The sequence below is a fragment of the Struthio camelus genome, chromosome 17 (genome assembly GCF_040807025.1).
Source record: "Struthio camelus isolate bStrCam1 chromosome 17, bStrCam1.hap1, whole genome shotgun sequence".
NCBI lineage: Eukaryota > Metazoa > Chordata > Aves > Struthioniformes > Struthionidae > Struthio > Struthio camelus.
In genome coordinates, this window is record NC_090958.1 from 19756265 (window position 1) to 19777517 (window position 21253).

Here is a 21253-nt window from a genome sequence, read left to right on the forward strand (position 1 = left end):
AAATTACCAACCTCCTCCTTTACTGTCTCTTTTAATTCACATTTCATTGCTAGCATTCCTTGCTTTTCTGTTCCGAGACGCTGACTCCAGGCTGGGGTTTGAGTCTGACCCAGTGACAGAGCTTTCATAGACAGAGTGATAGAGGGATAGAAGAGCTTTTAGATGCTCTAAGAAATACTGCTCTGAACTGACAAGGCTTCCCAAGCTGCGCACACACGCTAAGCACGGCACTGAGTCCCCGAGCGGCTGCCTGCAGCGGGTGCTGGTGTGGCAGGAGCGTGGCCTGCGCCTGGGCATGTTTAAAGGTATTTTGGGTGAGTGACGGCCACTCACAGCAGTTCTTGCTTTTGGGCCACCGCTGTCAGTGCATGCGTGGAGGGCTTGGCATGTATTGCTGCTGCTCCACAGCGTCCATCTCCTGCCACCAGCCCTTAGATGAAGTAATTAGTGATTCACCAAATGACCACAGCACTTTGCAGACAAGAGGGTTTTTTTGTCATCTCAGAAGCACCTGGAAAGCCCGGTGCCAGGAGAAGCTGGTTGTCCTTGTCTGCCTTGGGGCAGCTCTCTGGCTTCGGGGCGACTTCGCTCCCACGCTTGGCGTGCTTGGTAAGAGGGTGAGGCATCCTTTCCCTGTGCAGGTTTGACTTGCAGTTGGCCCAGGCCCTGGGGGAGTCTGCTTTTGAGAAGAGCCTCCGTGAAAAAGTGACACAGGAAAACACCAGCATCAGATGGGAGATGGCCAAACTTCAGCAGAGCTTAGAGGTAAGAGGAAAATACCTGTTTTGCTGCACGCTCTCCAGTTTCCAGAGCAGCTATCAGGACAAAGCCATTATCTTTGCAATTATAGCAGGGGCAATCAGTTATAACCAGGCAACTTCATTCTCATTTCTTTTAGCACAGTTCTGGGATGTGCCTGGTGTATTTAAATAGCAGTATCCTCTTCTAGAAGGAAACTATCACATTTTACAAGTAGAGCCCTAATCTCATGGTTGAAGTTCTTAGGCACTCCCTGATTTTCCTTGAAGTCCCTTGTCCTCTTGTTGGTGCCTCTACCTGCAATCTCGCCTGCAGCACACTGCAGAGCTGCACCCTCAGTGCATGACCCGAGGGATCTGGGGGCGAGAGTCCACACTGGTAAATGATAATATAGCTCTAAATGATAATATGCATTGCTTGTTGGCTTGGTGCATCCGCTCTAGTGCTCGGTGTGGCGATGGGGACTGTGTTGCACCAGTGTCCATGGAGCAAGGGCAAGGGGAGAGGGGCCAGGCGTGCCGAGGGCTGGGGCTGGAAGAAGGAAGGCGGCCGTAAGAGGATGTCAGGCAGCGGGACAAAGTGGGGACACGCGTGGGGTGCAAAAAGAGAAGATGGGAGCAAGTGAGCAGCACCGAGAGGGGAAGCGGGGGTGAAGGATGCCCAGCAGGCGGGCAGCTTTGGAGCCCTCTCCTTGGGCTGCAGTGCTGACTCACGCCTGGCCCTTCCCTGAGCAGCAGAAGGAGGCAGAAGCCTGCGGGCTGGCGCAGCGGGTGGCCCAGCTGGCCAGCCGCGTGGAGGAGCTCAGCACGCCCTGCGCCCGTGACACCCGTGCCGTGCCTGCCCTGAAGAAGCAGCTCTGGGAGCTGGAGGCCAGCGCCGCCGAGCAGCAGAAGGAGCTGGTGCGGCAGACAGCTGCCGTGGATCACCTGGAGCAGGTAGCGCAGCCTTGGCCCCGTCGCGAGCCTGCCCCGGGCAGACCCTCCCTGTCCCTGGTCCCCCGGTGCCACATTTGCCTGAACAATGCTCTCCTCTTCATGTCTTTCAGCTCCACCAGCGGCTCGAGCTGGAGATCGAGCGGATGAAGCAGATTCACCAGAAAGAGCTGGAGGACAAGGATGAAGAGCTGGAGGATGTGCGGCAGTCCTGCCAGCGGCGGGTAGGGCAGTGCTTGGGATGGGACTGGGGCTCCCCAGCTGCGCAGGAGGTGGGAACGGGAGCCGGAATGGCATGGGGGCCTTAGTGGCCGGGATGGAGACCCTGGGGACGGTGACCCCATGGATGCTGCCCCCAGGCTTGGTGGCGCTGGCGTCTGCACCTCCCTCCTCTCCCCATAGCTCTGCCAGTCACCAAGGGGAAACATCATGCTGGAGAAGTGCATGCCTATTGGAAAAATTTTGATGTTTTTGGGGGTATAGCATGGCTGTTAGAGACAGGGAGGAGGTGCCAGAGCTCCCTGCACCCTGCCGGCATTGGGCCCAGTGATCGCTGCAGGCAGGGCGGCTCCTGGCCGACACCACGGTCCCTTTCAGCCCTGGGCTCATTCCACTAACAAATATGTTAAATTGGAGAAGGATTTCCCTGGGCTCCCTCTGTCCATGGTGGAGGAGAAGAGAGAACTCTCAGGAGTGATTGTTCCTCTCCCGAGCGCTGAGGCGCCGGTGGCCACCACTTTCCTCCCTCCGGGCACTGCACAATCCAAGGTCTCAGGCAGGTGTCAATTCCTGCTGCTCCAGAGAGGCTGTAGGGGAGATCCTGTGCTAGAGCCATTTGCAGCCCAGTGCACCATGGGCACGATGTTTCCAAAGAGTAAAACCAGAGTCAGGCCAAGGGCACCGACTCCAGATGGCCAGGGCTCTGTTTTCAGTGATAATGAACAGAAATTACCCTTTCGACAAGGTTTTGAGAAGGTTGTGAGGTTGGTGGCTTGCAAACATGAATTCCAATTTCCCTGAAGTCCCTGGGGTATTCGATTCAGAGCTGCGGTGCTGCTTTGTAGCAGCCGGTTTCTATTAGGCCTGCGGCATGCCTGGCTGTCAATAGTGAATTAGCATTGCTGAGGCTTAATGAATGAGTCCATGGGGCTTTGCATGTGCTATTTTAGGAAGGCAGGACAAAAGGGAAGGCAAACGAGGCGATGTCTGTTCCCCCTGCTCCTAGGAACATGCAGTCACGTCCTGTGAGCTTGGGTTACCTGGGGGCCGTGACCCAGGGCATCCGCCACCGTTTCCCACCCTGCTGCCTTCCCACAGTGCTGCTGTTCCCACTGGACTGTGGAGCAACAGTTGGTTCAGTGCTTTTTCCTCCTTCCCTTTGCTTGCCTGGTTCTGCTGAAGCTCCAGGCCTGTTGCTAGCTGTGCATCGCTCAGCACTCCCCTCCAGGGTCCTCTCTGCATTTCCCCTGGCTGCGTCTCTCTGTCTTTTTAATTGCCCTATACAGAAGGGCAAGATATCGCCGGTGTCATTAAAGGCGGTGCAGTGCCTTTGAGGCCGCTCTAAGCCAACAGGGTGTCATTCATCCTTTCTCTCCCTTGCCCTGCACGGCCTGAGTTTTTTTTCCAAATGAGTAAATGGCAGAGGTTCTCCAGAGATCAATCGGTATTTACCAGCCTGCTCGTGTTCCCCTTTTAAACATGGTTTATGAGCAGCTTCGCAGAGGTGTAGGAGGCTCGGGGTAGAGAGGCCTCCAGAGAGCTCTGCCAGCTGCCGGCAGGTTCACAGCCCAGAGCCTTCTCGGCGCGTCCGCTGCTGCCGGCAAGGCCTTGCAGCTGCCTGCGAGGAGGAGGAACGGGTGGTGAAATAAGCTGCTCTGGTTCGTCAACCCTTTTTCCTCCCTGCACATTTCAGCTGGACTTGCTGGACCTTTTAGAGCTGCACAGCCGAGCTCTGCGGTGCTGGGCCAGGTCTGCTTCTCTTCTGCAAAGCGCTTTGTGTTGTCTCGGCCCTGAGGGATGAACGACGTTTGAATAGAGGCCGGATTAGGGAGGGATACAGAGTTCCTGCCCTCAGCGCTCGCTCCGAGGCCCCCTTTGCTCCGAGGAGCAGTACAGATCCTGCCTTCATGGCACCTTTGCCCCTGCAAGGCTGCCGCCGCCATCTGCATTTCACCGGAGGGGAGCCGCAGCGAGGACGCTCCACACCTGGCCCGGGGTCACAGGATGCTTTTACAAAACCTGGAAGGATTGGAGTTGACCTCTCTTCTGCCGTGGCTAACGGCCCCGGGTTCATGATCCAAACCTGCCGAGGCAACGCGCTGGTTGGCTCGCCCCGCACGTGGCAGCCCCGGAAAAAATCTTGTAGACTCCTAGACTGCTTCCCTTTCGTCATCCTGGCCCGGGTCAGCGCGTTACCCAGGGCATGGCGAGCACGTCTGCCGGCACGGCAGGCTCTAGAGCGCGCGCGCGGGCCCCCGGCCCTGCTCGCTGCGGTGCCGGGAGGTTTCAGCGTCTCCCGGGGGTGCGCGGCCGCGTCCCTGCCGCTGCTGGGCCCCAGGGGCATGCTGCATGGGTTTCACTGGGGACACCATGTTATACACAAGCTGAGAGTTTCCCAGCTGCAGTGAGAAGCCAGGGCTGTGCCAGGCTGCACATTTTAAAAGTGAAGGCAGTCACCTGCAAGCTGTTCCCCTTGTGGTGCTGGCTCCTGGAAGGAGGGCGCAAAGCGGGGGCGAGGGGAAGGCGCGAGGCTGGAGCCGGCTCCCGGGGGCTGGCGCGGCTGTGCTCTCAGCATATCTGTGCTTGTCTCCCGCACGCAGCTCCGTCAGCTGGAGATGCAGTTGGAGCAAGAGTACGAGGAGAAGCAGATGGTGTTGCATGAGAAACAGGATCTGGAAGGGCTCATTGGCACCCTGTGCGAGCAGGTAAGAGGATGGAGCCCGCCCACGCTCCCTTCCAGCAGCCCAGGGCGAGTCTGGCGAGCTGCTGGCCAGGGAGACGCACGCTTCGCGCTCATCCTTGCTGTTAGCTCTCAGAAGCAAACCTGCTTCGCTAGCTGTGCCCTGCTCAAAATGCTGACTGTGAGAAAAGGAGCGTGACTATGTGTGTGTGCGTGCGGACAGGGTGATAACTTGCTTATTCAAACAAATGTAGCCGTCATGGAACAAATGATGCCCTCTGTCTAGCTTGCCTCCTTGCAAACTACCCTGCCAATATGACTTGCCGGTCAGGGCGATAGCACGTGTCCCAGCAATTACTGCGGTGCCAGGAGAGTTTTGGGACTGCAGGCATCATGTTGGAGCTGGGAGTCAGTCCCATCAATGCCCTTGGAGGGGAGGTTGTTCACTTTTCTTCAGGAAAGTTATCCGGATAGCTGATAATCAGAGAGGCATCCGCTTTTTAATGTTATTTTCCTAAAAGAGTGAACCTAAACAGAACTAACGCTGGAGCAGCTCCATCTGCCCAGAAAAGCAGTTTATCAGATTCTGTTATTTGCTGTGGAATTTTGTCCCAGACACATTTGTTGAACAAATCCTTTTTCACTGTCTAATGTGTATATGGCAGTGATTGAAGTGCATATAATAGGAAAAGCACACACAGCTGCTCCGTGTTAAATTAGAAGGCAAGGGGCTGAATGCAGCTTCGTTGAACAGCATTTATCAGATTGGGCATCACTTAACGTCGCAGAGCAGCCAAGTCTGCAAGCCATCTCACGCACCAGCTCCTGCAAAAGGAGCGCTCGTCACCAAGCGAGGGCGTGCAGAGTCCGTACCCGTGCCCGGGCCGGGCCGTGCTGTCAGGGCTGCGGGCAGCAGCGGGCATGCGGCATTGCCGGCTCATTGCTCCTGCACCCAGAGGCGGCCTGATGCCGCGCAGTAGTTGAGCAAGGCTGGTTTTTTTTGCTAATGTCTCCAAACTGCCTTTGCGCAGTCCGCTATTACATTGCAATTCAGGTTGCATGTGCAAAAGAGGAGGAGCTAATTATCTGGAGTTACAGTAATTAAACACCACCTCCCCTGATCATTGGCACAAGCTGACAGGATTTCACGGGGTCTGGCAATTGTATGTGCTCATTAAATTGGATGAATCTGGGAGCTTTGCAACACTGAAATGGTGGGCATATTTCAAGTAGACACGAAATGGTCTAATGAGGCCTATCCATAATGTCCCATCAGTTCTGAGCTTATAAAATGTTTTGGGAACTGTCAAAATAAATCTTGCTGTATAAAAGCAAGGTATTATTATTACTGCTTTTCAGTCCAACCCGTTTCTCCTGTTCAATAGAGGAGGTAAACTAAGATGGATGAGTGGGAACTGGGAGGTGCGCAGAGGAGCGCTGGGCGAAGGCGGGCGGCCGTGTTACGGGCTCCCCGGGAAAGGCACTTCCTTCTTCGCAGGCTTGTCCGGAGGAGCTGCCGGGCAGCCTCTCTGCCCGGCCCTGCAAGGCCCGAGCGGGCTCGTGAGGGCAAGGGGACGAAGAGGAAGAAATCTGCGTACAGCTATAATATGTACGCAATATACCTGGAGCTTTGAAAGGCAACTGTTCAATTAAATCTCTGCTTTGTAACTGAAAAAGCACTGGACTGTAGTTGTGGAAGGAACAGGCAAAGGCTGGAATACCCACTGTTCCCATTTGTGATACAAAATTCGTCGTCTGCTACGACAAATACTGAGCTATACAGCAAGCGGTACTGAGCAGTGTCCAGCATATAGTCTATAGGGATGGCAGGGATGAAAGCAAATCTGCTCTGCTCTGCTGTAGTGTGATTATAAATACAGTCTGATTTACGGTGGATAGTACGCTCCAGACCAGTTTATTAAAAAAGAAAAAAAAGTCAATTCAGAAAACTAATTAAGGAAATGGAGATGCCAACAATTTCAGGTTTCAGCAAATGCCAGCTAGCTCTAAAACAGGCTACAAGGTCAAATCTGCACAGTTAATTTTAACCAGTGAACAGAACATAGGAGAACAAGTCTGAAGCTAAAAGAGCTGTGGAAATGGGACTAGATGGAAAGTGCCCTCACACTTCAATTAGGTTGAAATTAAGCACTGAAACTATGTCCTTGTTTATTTGGTGTTTTTCTAGTTCTTTTAGCCCTGTAACCATGGTTGCTCTCAGTTTGAGGGGGTAGTATAGAGGTTTTTTTTTTTTTAACGTGCTTCCTACCTTCCTTCTTGAAAAGGCTTCAGCGCAGTGTAGTGACGCCCCATTGCCAGGTGATGAGCCTCCAAAATAACACAGCAGTTATTTTCTGCCAGCATGGCTGGAGACTCACGAATGAGAAATCCTTGCCTCCCCCACCAAGGGCCGTAGCTTTGCTTACGTACCTCCGCGGCTGACGAAGACTCCAGATGCTTTGCTCTAGAGATGTGTAAATAATTCCTAATTAAGCTTTTTCATCAGTTTTGCATTATTTTTCCTTTGGGCTGATTTCCTCATGCCGTTGGCACTATTTTTCCAACCTGTGATTTCCCCCAGTAAGTTGCAGAGGTTTCAGTCTTCCTTCTTCCGTGCCTCAGAAACGTGCAATAAATTTTAATTTCCACTCCCGGTGCTTTAACCCGGAGGCACGGGAGACGAGGCCCTGCGCCGCCGGCTCTGCGCCGCGCCGGCGCCGCACCAGCGCGGTGCCCCCGGCTCTCGCCCTGCAGCGCGCCCGGGCCGAAGAGGGATGCTGCTGCGGTGGCTTTTCTGTATTAAAAGCCCTGGTGTCGATGCTTGGGGGTGGCGAGGACAGGATGCTGTCGCGTTAGCAACCTGCTTGGTGCAGCATCGGTCCAGGACGTGCCCAAGCATCCGAGCACCCAGCTGTGAAACATCTGGTGGCACCTGTGCGCTCCTGCCAGGTGACAGCAGTGGAAGGGAGGTCTCGGAAGGGTGCGAGGAGGCTGAACAGAGCTGGGATGAGCCGAGGGTTTCCGCAGGCGCTGCCTGTAACGGATGTCACAGGCCGCGGGCACTGCCGTCTCCAGGCTCGCTTGGGCTCCGCGGTCGCGCGGGGAGCTTCGTCGCCGCCCCAGTTCTGGGCGCAGCAGAGCGAGGGCGCTGCGAACGGGAGCGCGGGAAGGCAAACGTGTTTGGGGAACAGCTTCCCGGTGGGAAACAAAGTGCAGCTGTGTCGCAGTCGGAGCATTTCAGTGTCATCTGCTGGGTTGGATGTTTGCATAATTCACTTTTTTCTTTTCATTTAAATATTGAATAGTTTTTATTTGATAAAATTATAATTTTTACACGTAGGCTTTATATCTTCTTGCACGATTTCAGCCTAACCAAAATACTTTCCTCTCATTGAATCAGTGTGTTTTCGAAGTCTTTAGAAGTTTAACTGCGTGGGCAGCGGCCGCCGTTGAGTTCAGCTCAGCACGAGCATCCGCGGTTTCCCGGGATGCCGTTGCAGGGGACTGCCCCGAGCGCCGGGATTGCCCATCGGGGCTCACGCCGGCTCCTCTCCCCTCCCCAGATCGGCCACCGGGACTTTGACGTGGAGAAGCGGCTCCGGCGGGACCTGAGGAGGACGCACGCGCTGCTGGCGGACGTGCAGCTCCTGCTGGCGGCCGCCGCCGAGCCCGGCGCCTCGGCCGGCAAGGAGGAGCTGGAGAGAGCGCGCAGGCAGGTAGGAGCTGCGCTTTAAAACGCCTTTGAGCGCGCAGGCTTCTTCCGTTCGCCCCGGCGCCCCCGCTCTCGGGGGAGAGAAAGCGGCGCTCGTGCAGTGTCCTCGGAGCGTGGCCACCCCGAGCCGCCAGCGCTGCTCCGGGGCTCGGCGCCCGCGGCGGCCGGGGAGCCCGGCACTGCACGCCGGGGCGTCTGCAGCCCGCGGGACCCCGCACACCTCACCTGGCGCGTGCCGTCCTCGGCCAGGTCGGCCTTGGGGGCCGGGGGGTTTCGGAGGGGTCCCAAGCGCCGCGCGAGCTCTCTGAAAGGACAGCAAGCGCCCGGCCTGAGCGCCGCGCGGCGCCTGCAGCGGAGGCCGGTGGGCGTCCACCGCTGTCCGCCGTGCCGGGGCAGCGAGGCGGCCGGGCCTCTCCGGCGGCAGCGCCTCTGCCCCGACCGCGGCGAAGCTGCCGCAGGCGCTGGCGGATCCGAGCCGCGTGCCAGGCGAGCGGCGCCTCGTGCGCCGCTGTGCGAACGTGGCGGCTCAGGCCAGCGCTCAAAGTGCCTCTTGTGCTGAGGAGGGCGTCCTTGCAAGAACTGCTGCTTTTAATTAAGGCAAGAGCGGTTAAGTGTTTGTTCTGTTCTTCATGCAGCCCATGTTAATTACCTCCTGCTCAGCCCGTTTTCTATCTTTCTAATGACGAAATCCAGAGGCCTCGTTTGCAGCGCGCGTTGTCATAGGAATGGTTGTAGGTGCTGGGGGCCGCGGCGCGGCCTGAGCAAGGCGCAGCGCCAATTTGCCGCGGTTTGGGCGCAGGTACGCCGGGGCTGGGGCCGGGGCCGGGGCTGGGGCCGGGGCCGGGGCTGGGGCCGGCTGGGCGGCTGCACCCACGCACCCATGCGCCGGGGCTGGGTCCGGGGCTGGGGCCGGGGCTGGGGCCGGCCGGGCGGCTGCACCCACGCACCCATGCGCCGGGGCTGGGTCCGGGGCTGGGTCCGGGGCTGGGGCCGGCCGGGCGGCTGCACCCACGCACCCATGCGCCGGGGCTGGGTCCGGGGCTGGGGCCGGGGCTGGGGCCGGCCGGGCGGCTGCACCCACGCACCCATGCGCCGGGGCTGGGTCCGGGGCTGGGGCCGGGGCTGGGGCCGGCCGGGCGGCTGCACCCACGCACCCATGCGCCGGGGCTGGGCCCGGGCTGGGGCCGGCCGGGCGGCTGCACCCACGCACCCATGCGCCGGGGCCGGGGCCGCGGCTCGTGCAGCAGTCCCGCGGGGCTGTGCGGGGGCTGCCTGCGCCCCGGGGCTGATCACAGCGCGGTAGCACCGAGGTGTCGTGGAGCCGTGGCCTCAGCGGCTGTGTCTGTCAGGTGCCCAGCACCATCCTGCCCCAGCAAAGCGCCAGCCAGTATCCTCTGTGCTTCTCCGATTCCCCTGCCTGCAGCTTTGCGCGCTGGGAGGTGACGGTGTCCGCGTGGGCCCCCCTGCCACCCTGGGGCTCCCAGAGCCCTTGCAGAGGGGCAGACGGGGCAAGGCTGGAGAGGAGCCTCCTCCTCCCAGAAGCCCTTGGCCAGCTCCCACGTTCCCGGTGCCCGAGCGCCGGAGCCGCGGCGGGCAGCGCGGGGAGCGCCGCCCCGGCGGCGGAGGGAACGAGCAGCGTAACGAAGCCCCCGCCTTCTGCGGCGCGTGCACGGGAACGGCGCGCGGGGGCCCTCGTTGCCGCTCCGCAGGGCCGGCGGCGCGGTGCGGCGCGGGACCCGCGGCGGTGGCAGCGGGTGCCGCGGTGCTCCCGTCCCCGGGCCGGCCGCGCGCGGGTGCCCGGGACCGCGGCGTGTCCGGCAGGCGAGCCCAGGGCGAGGTGACGGTGCCGAGGTTTGGAAACCCGTCAGTAATTAATCCACGTTGTACCTTTCCCCGGGAAACCAACTGATCTGGAGGCATAAACAATTCCAACGACACGCATATGTAATTGGGATAATAGTTCTGCATAAATAACATCTGTGAGCTGCAGCTGGTCCAGCTGTGCGGCGGGAGCCGTGGGAGGCGAGCCCGGCCCGGGGCCGCCGCGGCCGAGGAGGGGAGGAGGGGGCAGGAGACGGCTGACAGATCGCAGGGTGAACGCTCTGGGGGTTTGGGGTTTTTTTTTTGCTGGAATATAAAGGCGCCGTGCAGGTTCCCGCAGGGCAGACAGCGGGCTTGCGAGCGGCCCGGCGCTGCGCTTCGCTGCTGCTGCCGGCGCTGGAAGGGGCGCGCGGTGCTCTGGGGCGGCCGGGCGCTCTCGGGCCTTGGGCTTTCCAAAGGCTCTGTGCCGGCCGGCCCCCGTGCCGCTGCGGCCGCCCGTGCCGGTTAGCAGCGGTGCTGGAAACCTGCCGTGCTGGCGTGCACGCCCGCGGGCTGCCCTCCTGCACGGCCCCGGCGCCCGACCCCGCCACGCCGCAGGAGATGGCTTGCGAGCGCCGTTTTCGTGGCCTGGTGGCCGAGGCCCGACCCCGCAGCCTGTGTTTTGAGAGTGAACTTGCTCTTCCCTATTTTCACTGGTGCCCCTTTTTTCAACCCACGAGTTTTCCCTGAGACGTTATTCAGCTCTCGCCTGGCACAACACTACAGTTTTGAATTAATCTCTCAGTATTTCTTGAATCCTACTTCAGGGCTAGAGACGATGCACAGTCCCTGTCTTGCTCTTCCCCCAGCCTCCAGTGCTCTTAATTGGGCGATTTATCGCTGTTTGGCAAGGCCTTACGCTCGGCGGTACAGAAATTGCATTGCAGCAAGCTGGTGCTTAGGGGACCCTTCTACATGCTGATCCGAAGGAATAAGCAGCGGTGCAAAAGTGTGCATTGCTGGCAGTCACCAGGACTTTAGTATCCCCTTAACTCTTCAGGTGAAAAAAAAAAAAAAAAAGCAGTTATGCACAAATTCGTGGCTCACGTTTTGCACTGACTGCCTCTCAGGTCAGATATAAACATGAGCAGCAGTGCGTAAATCCAGGATCTTTCTTCAAAATCATCTCAAACAAATAACGCCCGTCAAGAACACCAGCAAGCTGGGGTGATGTTCAGCAGCTCTACGGCTGTCTCCGAGCTGAAGAGCACCCGCTACTCTCACACCCTTGCAGCGAGTCCCTGAGCTTTCCGTGCTCGGGCGGGAGAGGGGCTCGGCGGGCTCGGCCCGCGTCCTGCTGAGCGGCAGAGGGGTCGTCCCGGGCCGCAGCGGCAATGCCGGCGCCTCGGCACTCTGCTCGCACGTGGGCACCAAGCAAACGGGAACGTGAGTGTGGCCATGTCCCTGCTGTCCCGCCACGTCTTGTTGCGGAAAAAGGTCTTGTGCTCCGAATGTGTGTGGTCCCTGGAGAAGAGGGAGGTTCGCGTGTGATGTTTCTTGCATTTGTTGATTACTGTTTTGCCTTCTGGGCCATCCGCTGTCTTGTGCTGGGTGACATCTGCCTGGTGCTTTTGGGAAGAGTAGAGAAAAGCCTTGATATTGTGAATATCGAGTTTTTATTACGCTGCCAACACTGAGACTCTGCATGCATTAGAAGTGCCTCACGATTATGCCATCCCTTAAACTGAAACAATTTCTGATGGCATTCATGATGCGGTTCTCAAAATCCAGTACGTTCTAGCACCACCAGCCCACAAATCACTGCAAGAATAAAAACTTTGCTAAAATGTTACATTTTTGTTAATCAAAATCCATATGGTCTTGAAGTATAGTATTGTTTCTTAATACGTCTGAAGCATCCATTTTATGCAGGTATTTAACAGATGGTGTAGCGCAGCAAACTAATGTTGTTCATCAGTTCATACATTATGCATTTTTTTAGGGTGGGAATTTCAATTTATTCTTCCCAAGTGGGAAAATTCCATTACGTAAAGTGAAAGGGAAGCTGGTATTTACTGAGAGGTGCTGGAGATACAGTTATCTCTGGGTTAAACTATCGGGAATTACCACGTACTCATGGACGGGGAAAGAACAATCCCGGAGTCTGTTCACGGACGTGGCCACTGCTGGCCGGGCCGGAGGCTGGGCCGGTGCCGAGGCTCCGGGGGGTGCCGAGCGGCGCCCGGGGGAAGGAGCCCGAGGGAGTTGGGGGGATAGTGGAAAAAATCCCGTATGCCTTGTTGGAGCAAACAAGGAAATAATTCTGCCCGAGGGAACGGAGGGATTGCCGCATGCTGTTCATAGTGAGGCATTCCTTAAAAAAAGCAAAAGGAGAGCGAGGCGTCTCGCGGCCGGCATCCTTGCGAGGGTGCCCCGGGGCTCGGCGGCGGGATGGGCGCCCCGGGCTGAGCCAGGCCGGACGGCGGCCGGTCCCCGCGCACGAGGCACCGCGACAGACAAGAGGAAACAAGCTCCTTAGTCAAAGATGCGGCATTTCCCTGCTGGGAGCCACAGAGCCGAGAGCTGGGCAGTTTTAACAAAAATCTGTAGTAGGGTTTATCTCGGGTTGTTTCAGGAGCAGAGACATGAGGCGTAAAACAGGGGCGATGTGTTTTGCATGCCACAGGGGTGGCTGAGACGGGAAGGACCATAACCCGGGGCAGGGCTTTACGTACGCTGCAGTGTGCTTGCAATCCCGGCACGGCCGAGCGAGCGGCCCGTGTGTCCCAGTGCATGTCGCACGTGGCACGGTTTCAGCTGTTTCTGCTTTGCAAGGCAGGCAGTGCAGCAACATCGCTGCCTGGGGCAGAGAACGGTATCCTGGATGCGTGTGTGTGTGCATGTGTGACATGTACGTCTGACACCATGGAAAACAAATGCCTTTAGAAGAGAACTCGGGAAAGGCTCTGTTATGGTCCTCTGGACCATACCAGAGGACCATACTACAAAAGGAGTACGAGCAATAATTCAGATTGGAAATCTATGACCTTTAGCGTCTCCCAGATGCTATCACTTCGGTAATTTTGGTAACGGCTTCCCGAGCTTTATGCAAGTTGTAAAGGCTATTTTTCAGCTTGTGGAAGACAGTGGAATACATTGTGTGTCATTGCAAAAGTGGCTCTGCAGATATATGAATAGATTGACTAGATAATTCATCCAAACAGGCTGAGTTTGGACACAGGAATAAAATTTTATACAAGTTTTACCGGTTTTGAACTGCGAAGTGTGTCTATGCCAGACCTTCAGGTTTCACACGGTGACCAGCATCCAGCTGGCACTACGTCTGGAGACAGACCCAGAGATGTTTGGGGTTATTTCTTCCCTTTGGTTTTTTGGTTTGTACAGGGGTGACACAAATGCCACGATGGAGCGAGGCTGACGGCGTGAGACACGTTTGCTTGCGAAGCTTTGCAGTGTCTCCCCATGGCACGAGGCGTTTCCCCGTGCTTGGGATGAAAAATGCAGCTTCCTGACCAGTGCGGGAGCTCATCGGCAGGCAGGTCTCGCGCGCCGCATTTATCATTCCAGCTTCTGTCCCATGGGCAGCGTTCGGAAGAAGCTATTATAATCCCAGGCTGGCACCAGGAGCGGCCCTGCGATAGCGGAGCCGCGCCGGCCTGTTCGCCGCCAGCTGAACAACACGCGACCCATCCATCTTCCCGTGCTGCGGCGGTTCAGAGATCTTGCTAGTGCTAGTTATATAAAAAGAATCATTGACTTTAAGGGAAAAATGACTTCAATTTCCTCTGCAGATTAGACACCAAGGAAGCAAATTACCTACTTAACTTTTCCAAGTATGTCTCAGTCACCCCAAACAGTTGAGGGGAACGAACTGCGGATTGCTCTACTCGTGGTACTTCATAATCCCCCTTTTTTGAGGGAGGGAGTAAAACGAGACGATTGCAACATCCCCTGCAACATCCCCTGAGAGAACAGTCTAAAAAGATCAAGATTTGGAGTCTCGCTGCGGTGCGCGGCAGCTCCCGTTGCCCTCGGGTGTGCAGACAGCCCTTCCCATCAGCCAGACGTGAGCTCTCCCTCCTTACGAGCTGGAGCAACGCCGCAGGGAAAGCAGGAGGCAGGCGGAGCGGAAGGACAAGCCGGGGAGGGTCGGGGCGAGCAGGGAGCGGGCGCAGGAATGAGCAGCAAGTGGAAGGTTTTAGTTTTGTTTTCTGAAAGGAAAGAAAGAAACCCAAGTGAGCAAGGCAAGGACTGGAGCTTACTGTTAAGGCAGAGACTGTGCACCTCCTCTGGCACTGCCTGCGTGATGTTTTTGGGATCGTGCTGCATCTCCCAGGTAGTCTGTAGCCTGCTTAAGATCATTGTAGTTTTGATGGCTGAGCTATAAAAATCAAGAGCAAATTAGCATTTATAAACGTGATATTTCATGTGTATTTGCAAATGCAATTTATGCTACATGAAAAGCCCATTTGCAAACTCTGAATCATGAATTGCTCTAATCAGGAGTTACATGTAATTCACATAATTTTGCAAATTAATGATCCCAGCTCTACCTCACCACAGCAGTGCCAAGGCAGAGTGGATTTGCGTTTTGAGGCACTAACTTCAATGCTCGGCAAGACGGTCATTTGCTTTCGGCTTCCTGCGTAGGCGTGCGGGGAGCTGGGCCGCCGCCGCAGGACACCAGCTGCCAGCGGAAGCCCTGCACACCCTTCCCACTGGAGGCTTATTTCACAGCACCGTGGCCACTGGGAAGGGAAAAGTTTTGTCTGTAAATCAGAAGCAGACAGTCTGAAGAGCAGCACAGCTTTTTAAAAGGTCGAGTTTCAGTGTACGCTAGCTGGGGAAAGTGCTCTGGGAGTAAAATGTAAATAGATGTGGCTGCACAGCAAGGGGAGCGGCATAATCAGTACACGATCTCTGCAGATGCTGAGCGCTCGTGTAATTAGGATCTCCCTCAATTTCTCACAGCGGGAAGAGAGTGAAGCGAAATGTGCGGAGGCCCAGGCGTCTCAGAAGACGATGGCCCTGGAGCTGGAGAACTTGCACACGGAGCTGGAGACCCTCAGCCGAAACAAGAACCTGGTACGTGCGCAGAGAGGCGGCCACGGCGGAGGACGGGCGACACCAGCTTCCTCCCATCCCTCATGGCAGCCTGGGGTTTGATCACCGCAATCAGCGTATTTAGGTTACAGGATGTGGAGGGAGAAATCTGTCCAGTATTTTTCAACTAAATCACCCAGCCGCTTTGGAGAACACAGCCCCTGGGTGGCTTAATGCAGGGATACAATTGCTCAAAAGGCGCAGCATCCCTTAGTCTCGCTCTGCAGATACGTGAGACACAACACACGGGTTCCATTTGTCTCTCCCTGGTTGACATGATATGCAAGCACAGAGCTAGAAATGGAAAAAACCCAGAGAAACACAGAGCAAGGCTATCAGCTGCAAATGCATCTGTGCCTGGGCAGAGGGTCCCCGCAGCCCCGGCTGAGCTCGCAGCCCCGCGGGTGCTGTGGGCAGTAGTAGGTGCCCCGGTGCTGTCCGTGAGTGGCAGCCCCCGTTTCTCCCTGGCAGGTTGAGGAGCAGCTCTACCAGCTCCAGCACGAGAGAGCAGATCTGCTGAGACGCATCGATGAGGACCAGGAGGATCTGAACGAACTCATGGAAAAGCACAAGGCTCTGATCGCCCAGGTAGGACCCGGCACGCTGGAAGGCTGTGTAGCATCCCCCTCCTAGGGAGGATGCTTGGGAAACACCCGGAGCCGAACCAAGACGGTCCCTCTCAGTGTTTAGGGGACTTTCACACTATAGGGCAGAGGCCTTGATGGGAGAAGGTGATGTCTAACTTCAAGAGGTATCTTGATCGTGTTTTTAATAGCTAGGAAATCCTATAGCATCCCCATCTGGATTCTTTTCAGTTCTTTCTTTCACTGTTTTCCCAGGCAGAGCTCAAAAAGTGCTGACAGGCAGCCCTGTGGCTCCCTGCATAATGTCCAAACTCAGACAGGCTCTCCCAAAGGACTGGAAGTGGAGCTGAGAGACTCCAAGGTTTCCAGCGGAGCAGCCGTTGGCCTGGGGTAGGCCAATGAGGCTGTAAAAATCCACAGCGTGGTACCCATTGCAAGGTGTTATGGACCTGGAACATGTATTTGGAATGACCTTCAGGAGAGAAATGACCTTTAAAAGGGGGTTTCCGACCTGCTGTGCAAATATTGGTTTCAGAAGTCAGGAGAGGAGCGTTCAGTCAGTAGAACTGAGCTCATTCAGTCCAGTGCAGGAGCAGCTTGCTATTTAGATACGTAGGAAGTGCCACCCCCTGCCTCAAAATCGACCTGAGCAAGCCTTCAAAACTGCACCACTTTGTGGCGTTTGCACTCTGCTCCAAGTTCTTGGCTTTGCTTCCGCTGCTGAAGTTTCTATTTCCTCAGTCTGCAACAGATATCGCTCAGATTCAGGAGCTACAGACCCAGGTGGAGGAAGCAAAGAAAGAAAAACAAAGTCTCCAAGAGAAAGTAAGTCCTTCCCTCCCCATAAGGCACTGAGCTCAGAATGGAAAACAATCCGTGCAGGAGGATTGTTGCCTGGAAGATTTCTGTGCCACGGTGTGTCTCAGGGCACCAGTCACGTGAATGCCGCGTTCCTGTTTGAAGTCAGATCAATTCCCTACCCAGATATTACAAAGAAATTTCTCCTTTGTAAAACAGTGAGGTTCCTCTTCTCTTCCTAACCCACTGTGCATGCACATGAGAGCGGCCCGACGAGCGCGGACGCCACAGCCGCGTCTCCCTGCGTACATCTGCCCAGGCGCGGGGAGGGCAGAGGGCCAAGAGCGAGCCGCCTCGTCAGCAAAGCTGCGCCGCTCTGCCAGCAAACGGTCCTGCGGCTGAAAAGAGTTTCCCCTGCAAGGCTCTCGGGACTGACGTTCCCCATTATCCCCCCATTTCCGAGCTGCTGGTGCTGTCGTCTCTGCAAGGCAGGACCCAGTCCTGCACTGCCAGATGAGGACTGATGGGTTTGAGCTCGGGGCTGGCCCTTGAGCAGTCTCAGTCAGGCATTGCTCTTCATCGCTTGTGCAGCTGCGGTGGCAGTCCTGGAGTGCATGTATTTAATTTTAAACACATGAGTAATCCCATTAACTTAAGTGCTTTATTGGAGCGTAGCTAAGCTGCCCAAGAATCAGGAGTAGGACTTGCCCACACCAAGGCACAATGGATGGTGCTTTAGAGATAGGCCAGATAAAAGAAGAAAAATTCCCATAGTGCTACGTCAAATACAAAATATGAACCAGACTTGTACTGGGACTGATGAAAAGGCAGTCTGCTTTGGAGGTCTCACTGTAACAGCTGGAGAAAAGACTCAGCTACAGGCAGGTCTGCACACAAAGATAAACTGTGAATTTTTACGTGTGCTGGCCTCAGAGGATTTGCTGAGAAGAGAAAAGTGAGAGACCTAAACAGGTACCATCTCACTGGAATATTTTCCCTTCAAAAATACACGTAGGTGTCATGCATTTATTGCACAGTGTTACCACAAATGAGTCCTTTAGGAAGCTTAAGGCAATATTTTCCCACAGTGCCTGGCAGCCTAACGCAGGTCTTGTACGCTCGTTTTGTTTTTAGAGGGGAGTGTAGAAAGTCCTGTCACCTCAGTGGAGTTTGTGTGGCCATGAGAGGTCCTCAGTGCACATAGTACCAAGGAGAGAGATTAGTAGGAGAGCTGGGAGCACAGAATTAAAGGGACCTGAAGCCTGCTTGCGCGGTTCGGAAACGGCAAGCTGCAGGGCTGAGAAAGTTGCTGGTGCATCGTGCCCTCACGCGCTGTCTCTCGCGGAGCAGCTGCAGGCGGCCGAGGCGAGACTGGCCCAGCTGGGGCGGTCGACGGTGGAGCGCGCCGTCGTCAGCCGGCAGGAAGCGCGCGTCTGCGACCTGCAGAACAGGCTGGAGTTTCAGAGCGTGCAGATCAAGCGCTTCGAGGTACCTACCGCTCGCGGTGAACCCGCGCCCGCGCCGCGGGTGCCGGGAGCCGGAGCCTTCCTGCGAACGGCGCGGACAGCGGCGCGGGGCCCCGGGCTCTGCTCGGCGGGAGGATGGAGCGGGCGGGTGGGGAGGGACGGGGCGACTCGCCGCAGGGAGTCTTAGCTCTGCTCTCCCGCCGCCGGCCGCCGTGCTGGTGGAGAGTCCCCGTGCGTCACGCCGCTGTAATTAGTTATTTATGCTTTACTGCTGCGTTTACTGAATGCCAATAGTGGGTCCAGTGCTACAAAGGCACAGAGTAAAATACAGTCCCTGCCTCTCGGCCCAGAGCACTGTATTTATTTAGTGCCTCGCGCATTCATCACAGCACCTTGCAGACAGTCATCCCGCTGCTCTGAGCGTCCTCCAGAAACGCGGACATCAGAGTCCATCAAAATACTTCACTGTACCCATTAATCAGCATGTGCGCTGAGCCCCGCAGTATGTTTTGGCTGTCATCTTCCCCCAGTCCTGCTGCCTTGATGAGCCCAGGTGAGGAGGAGGAGGAGGAAGGAAAACGTCCTCATGCCTCCGAAGCAGCAGCAGCTCCCTGAGGCCGGCCGGCTGCCCTGGGGCTGCGGCACGCCGCACTGGGGCAGCGCCGTCCTGGGGGAAAGGGGCCCCCGCGCTCCCCCCAGCCTCGCCTGGCCACGGCTGCCATCACTTTGGGACGTTCCCATCACCCCCTCACTGTCCCTGCCGCCCGGGGACCGCAGCCACTTGCCAGGTCTCAGGGCAGGGTTTGATGCAGTAATAAGTGTAAATGAACCTTCAGGGCATCGATCTGCAGCAGGGGTCAGCGAGGGAGTGCTCTCTACACGACTTCATAATCTCAGGGAGCTGGGAAACGATGCTTCTTGTAATTCTTCGTGCAGTCTCCCGCTTCAGCTCGTGCTGTCCTCGCTGCCCCTCCAGGTGCTGGTGCTGCGCTTGCGGGACAGCATCATCAAGATGGGCGAGGAGCTGGAGAAGGCAGCTGAGTCGGAAGCGCGGGAGAAGGAGAACACCAAGTACTACCAGATGAGGATGGAGGAGATGAAGGCAGATATGAACGAGCTGGTTCAGAGGGAGCTGGAGTCCAGCCGCCGGCGCATGGAGCTGGTAAGAGGCTGCTGCCACCATGGGCCCACCGGGTCTGAGGCCAACAGACTCCCCTCTGTAATGGGGTGAGGGTTTTTGGGTGTTGACACCTCCGTGATGCACCCCAGGTTTTTCAGGCAGCTACATCTGCTTTGCAGACCCTCATCATGCACAACTCAGCCCCTGGGCCCAGCCACAGGACTGGGCTCGTTGGAGATCTGTGCTGTCTTCTCTCTTGGTTGGGGTAAAGACTGTGGAGCATGTTTTTGGCAAGTAGAAACCCCAGCTGTGCACAGTGCCATGTCCTAGCGAGAAACCAGCAGCCTTTTGGCCAGGGTGGTGCTCTACCAGGAACCCTAGCAGCTGCGTCAATGACGGACGCTGGGAGAGCGCAGAGTAAATCGGGCCCGAAGGTGGGCTGCTGGCGTGGCTTGGCTGTTGCCCCTGGCCAGGCGGGCTGCGAGGCGCCAGGAAAGCTCCCAGAGCCTCCTGCGATCTGTCGCATCAAACTTGCTCTGCGGAAACCTCCCGTAACCTGCAGATTGGCCTGAGGGTCCCAGAACAACAAGTAATTTTCTGCTTGATGCTTTGTGCACTCTCTGGTTGGAGACGGATCTAGCGCATATGTTGTTAGCAGGCCCCTGGGCAGGAAAGGAGGGTTTCACGGGCTGCTTCCTCGGCAGTTTGTCCTGGGTTTGTTCACGTCAGCGTGCTGGGCTCAGCTGTGACGAGCAGAGCCGGGAGAGCTCTCCGAGCAGCTCTTTGAAGGTGCTGTGAATTGCTTCTCTTCCCTTCTTGGCCCCAAGTCACTTAATCACGGCTTTTACTGTGGCTCCTACCTCTCGCTTGCCTGCAGCCGGGCTGGCCTGACTGGGCAGTGCCTCTGCGCCGTGTTTTGTTCCAAGAAGGAAACTGCTTTGTCCACTCAGTTCTAGTAAACGCTGAGCAGTTATTTGGGTTGTGCCTGGCCACCTTCTTGGCAAAGCTCATGCTGCATTCGAGGCCATCAGGCTCTTTGTGCGCTGGAAGCGCAAGCCCCCTCCGCAGCTCGTATCTCGCGGCGAGCTCGGCTCCCTGGGGCTTTTGCTGCTTTTCTCAGGGACGGGCAGAACTGCAGCAGCGGCTCTGCCCGAGCAGCAGAGCTCCAGGCCCCATCGGCGCGGCAGAAACGCCCCCGTCTTCGCGCTGAACGGCCATCCGCTGGCCCCGTGCCTCAGGCTCAGCCCACGCGGCCAGGTCCTTGCAAGGCCCCTTCGCCCGCCCGGCCAAGCGCAGCAGGAGGCCGACGCGAGAGCGCCTGCCGCCGAGCCGCTGTGCCAGACAGCTACCCTGCTCTGCGTGCGCAGAGCCCAGACAGATCGGGAGTAAGGCAAAAATAGACTCACTTTCATTTTACAGCCTTCTGCGAGCGTTTCTTTTCACGGTGGGTTTATTTTAGTAAATGAAAGGGAAGTGTTACTTCCAAGCAGTAATTGAAAGATTACGGCCATGCTAGAAGCAGTTATTTTATTAATAATCTTGTATTTACCAATCAAGTAGATTTCACCATTTATTTTGCCCTGAGGCTGCCAGCCTTTCTAAAGGGAATGGTGGTTTAGTGTCTGTTGTTTCCCGTCTTCTGAGTATGCTGCATGCATGCTTTGTCCTTGCTGCGCCCCTCGAGTCCTACGTGCTCGGTTGTAGCGCTCGCTGCAGGAGGGACCCTTCTCGCCCAGGCGAGAAATGAAACCTGCCGCTAGGTCTGAGGCTGTGCAGCCATCAACGCTCTCCAAAGCGCTAAGATTTTAAAATAAGAAGCTTTACTTGATGAGCCCCTGTTGTTCCTGGTGAGGCTGGGAAGGCGCCGGGCTGCTCCCGGGCTCCGGGCTGGGTGCAGCGCCGGCCGCGTCGCCCGGCGGCAGGCAAGCCCGGTGCTGGGATTCCTGCGGCGTTCTCTGCTGGCACCGGGAGCGAAACACGACTTCAGTTGCTATGAAAACTGTATATTTATTGCAGCTTTGTTAGAAGCGCAATGTTTTGAAACACAGATGTGCTGTCT

General features: G+C 56.7%; 1 protein-coding gene across 1 annotated transcript in view; it reads left to right on the forward strand.

The window, feature by feature from the left end:
• MYO18B (myosin XVIIIB) overlaps positions 1–21253 on the forward strand; it is a 103236-nt gene that overhangs the window by 60863 nt on the left and 21120 nt on the right. The window contains exons 33-42 of the mRNA XM_068911514.1: positions 642–765; positions 1494–1694; positions 1805–1915; positions 4511–4615; positions 8154–8306; positions 15095–15208; positions 15698–15814; positions 16552–16635; positions 17959–18096; positions 19051–19236. Coding sequence (XP_068767615.1) covers positions 642–765; positions 1494–1694; positions 1805–1915; positions 4511–4615; positions 8154–8306; positions 15095–15208; positions 15698–15814; positions 16552–16635; positions 17959–18096; positions 19051–19236 — 1333 coding nt within the window. The remainder of the gene's footprint in view (positions 1–641; positions 766–1493; positions 1695–1804; positions 1916–4510; positions 4616–8153; positions 8307–15094; positions 15209–15697; positions 15815–16551; positions 16636–17958; positions 18097–19050; positions 19237–21253) is intronic.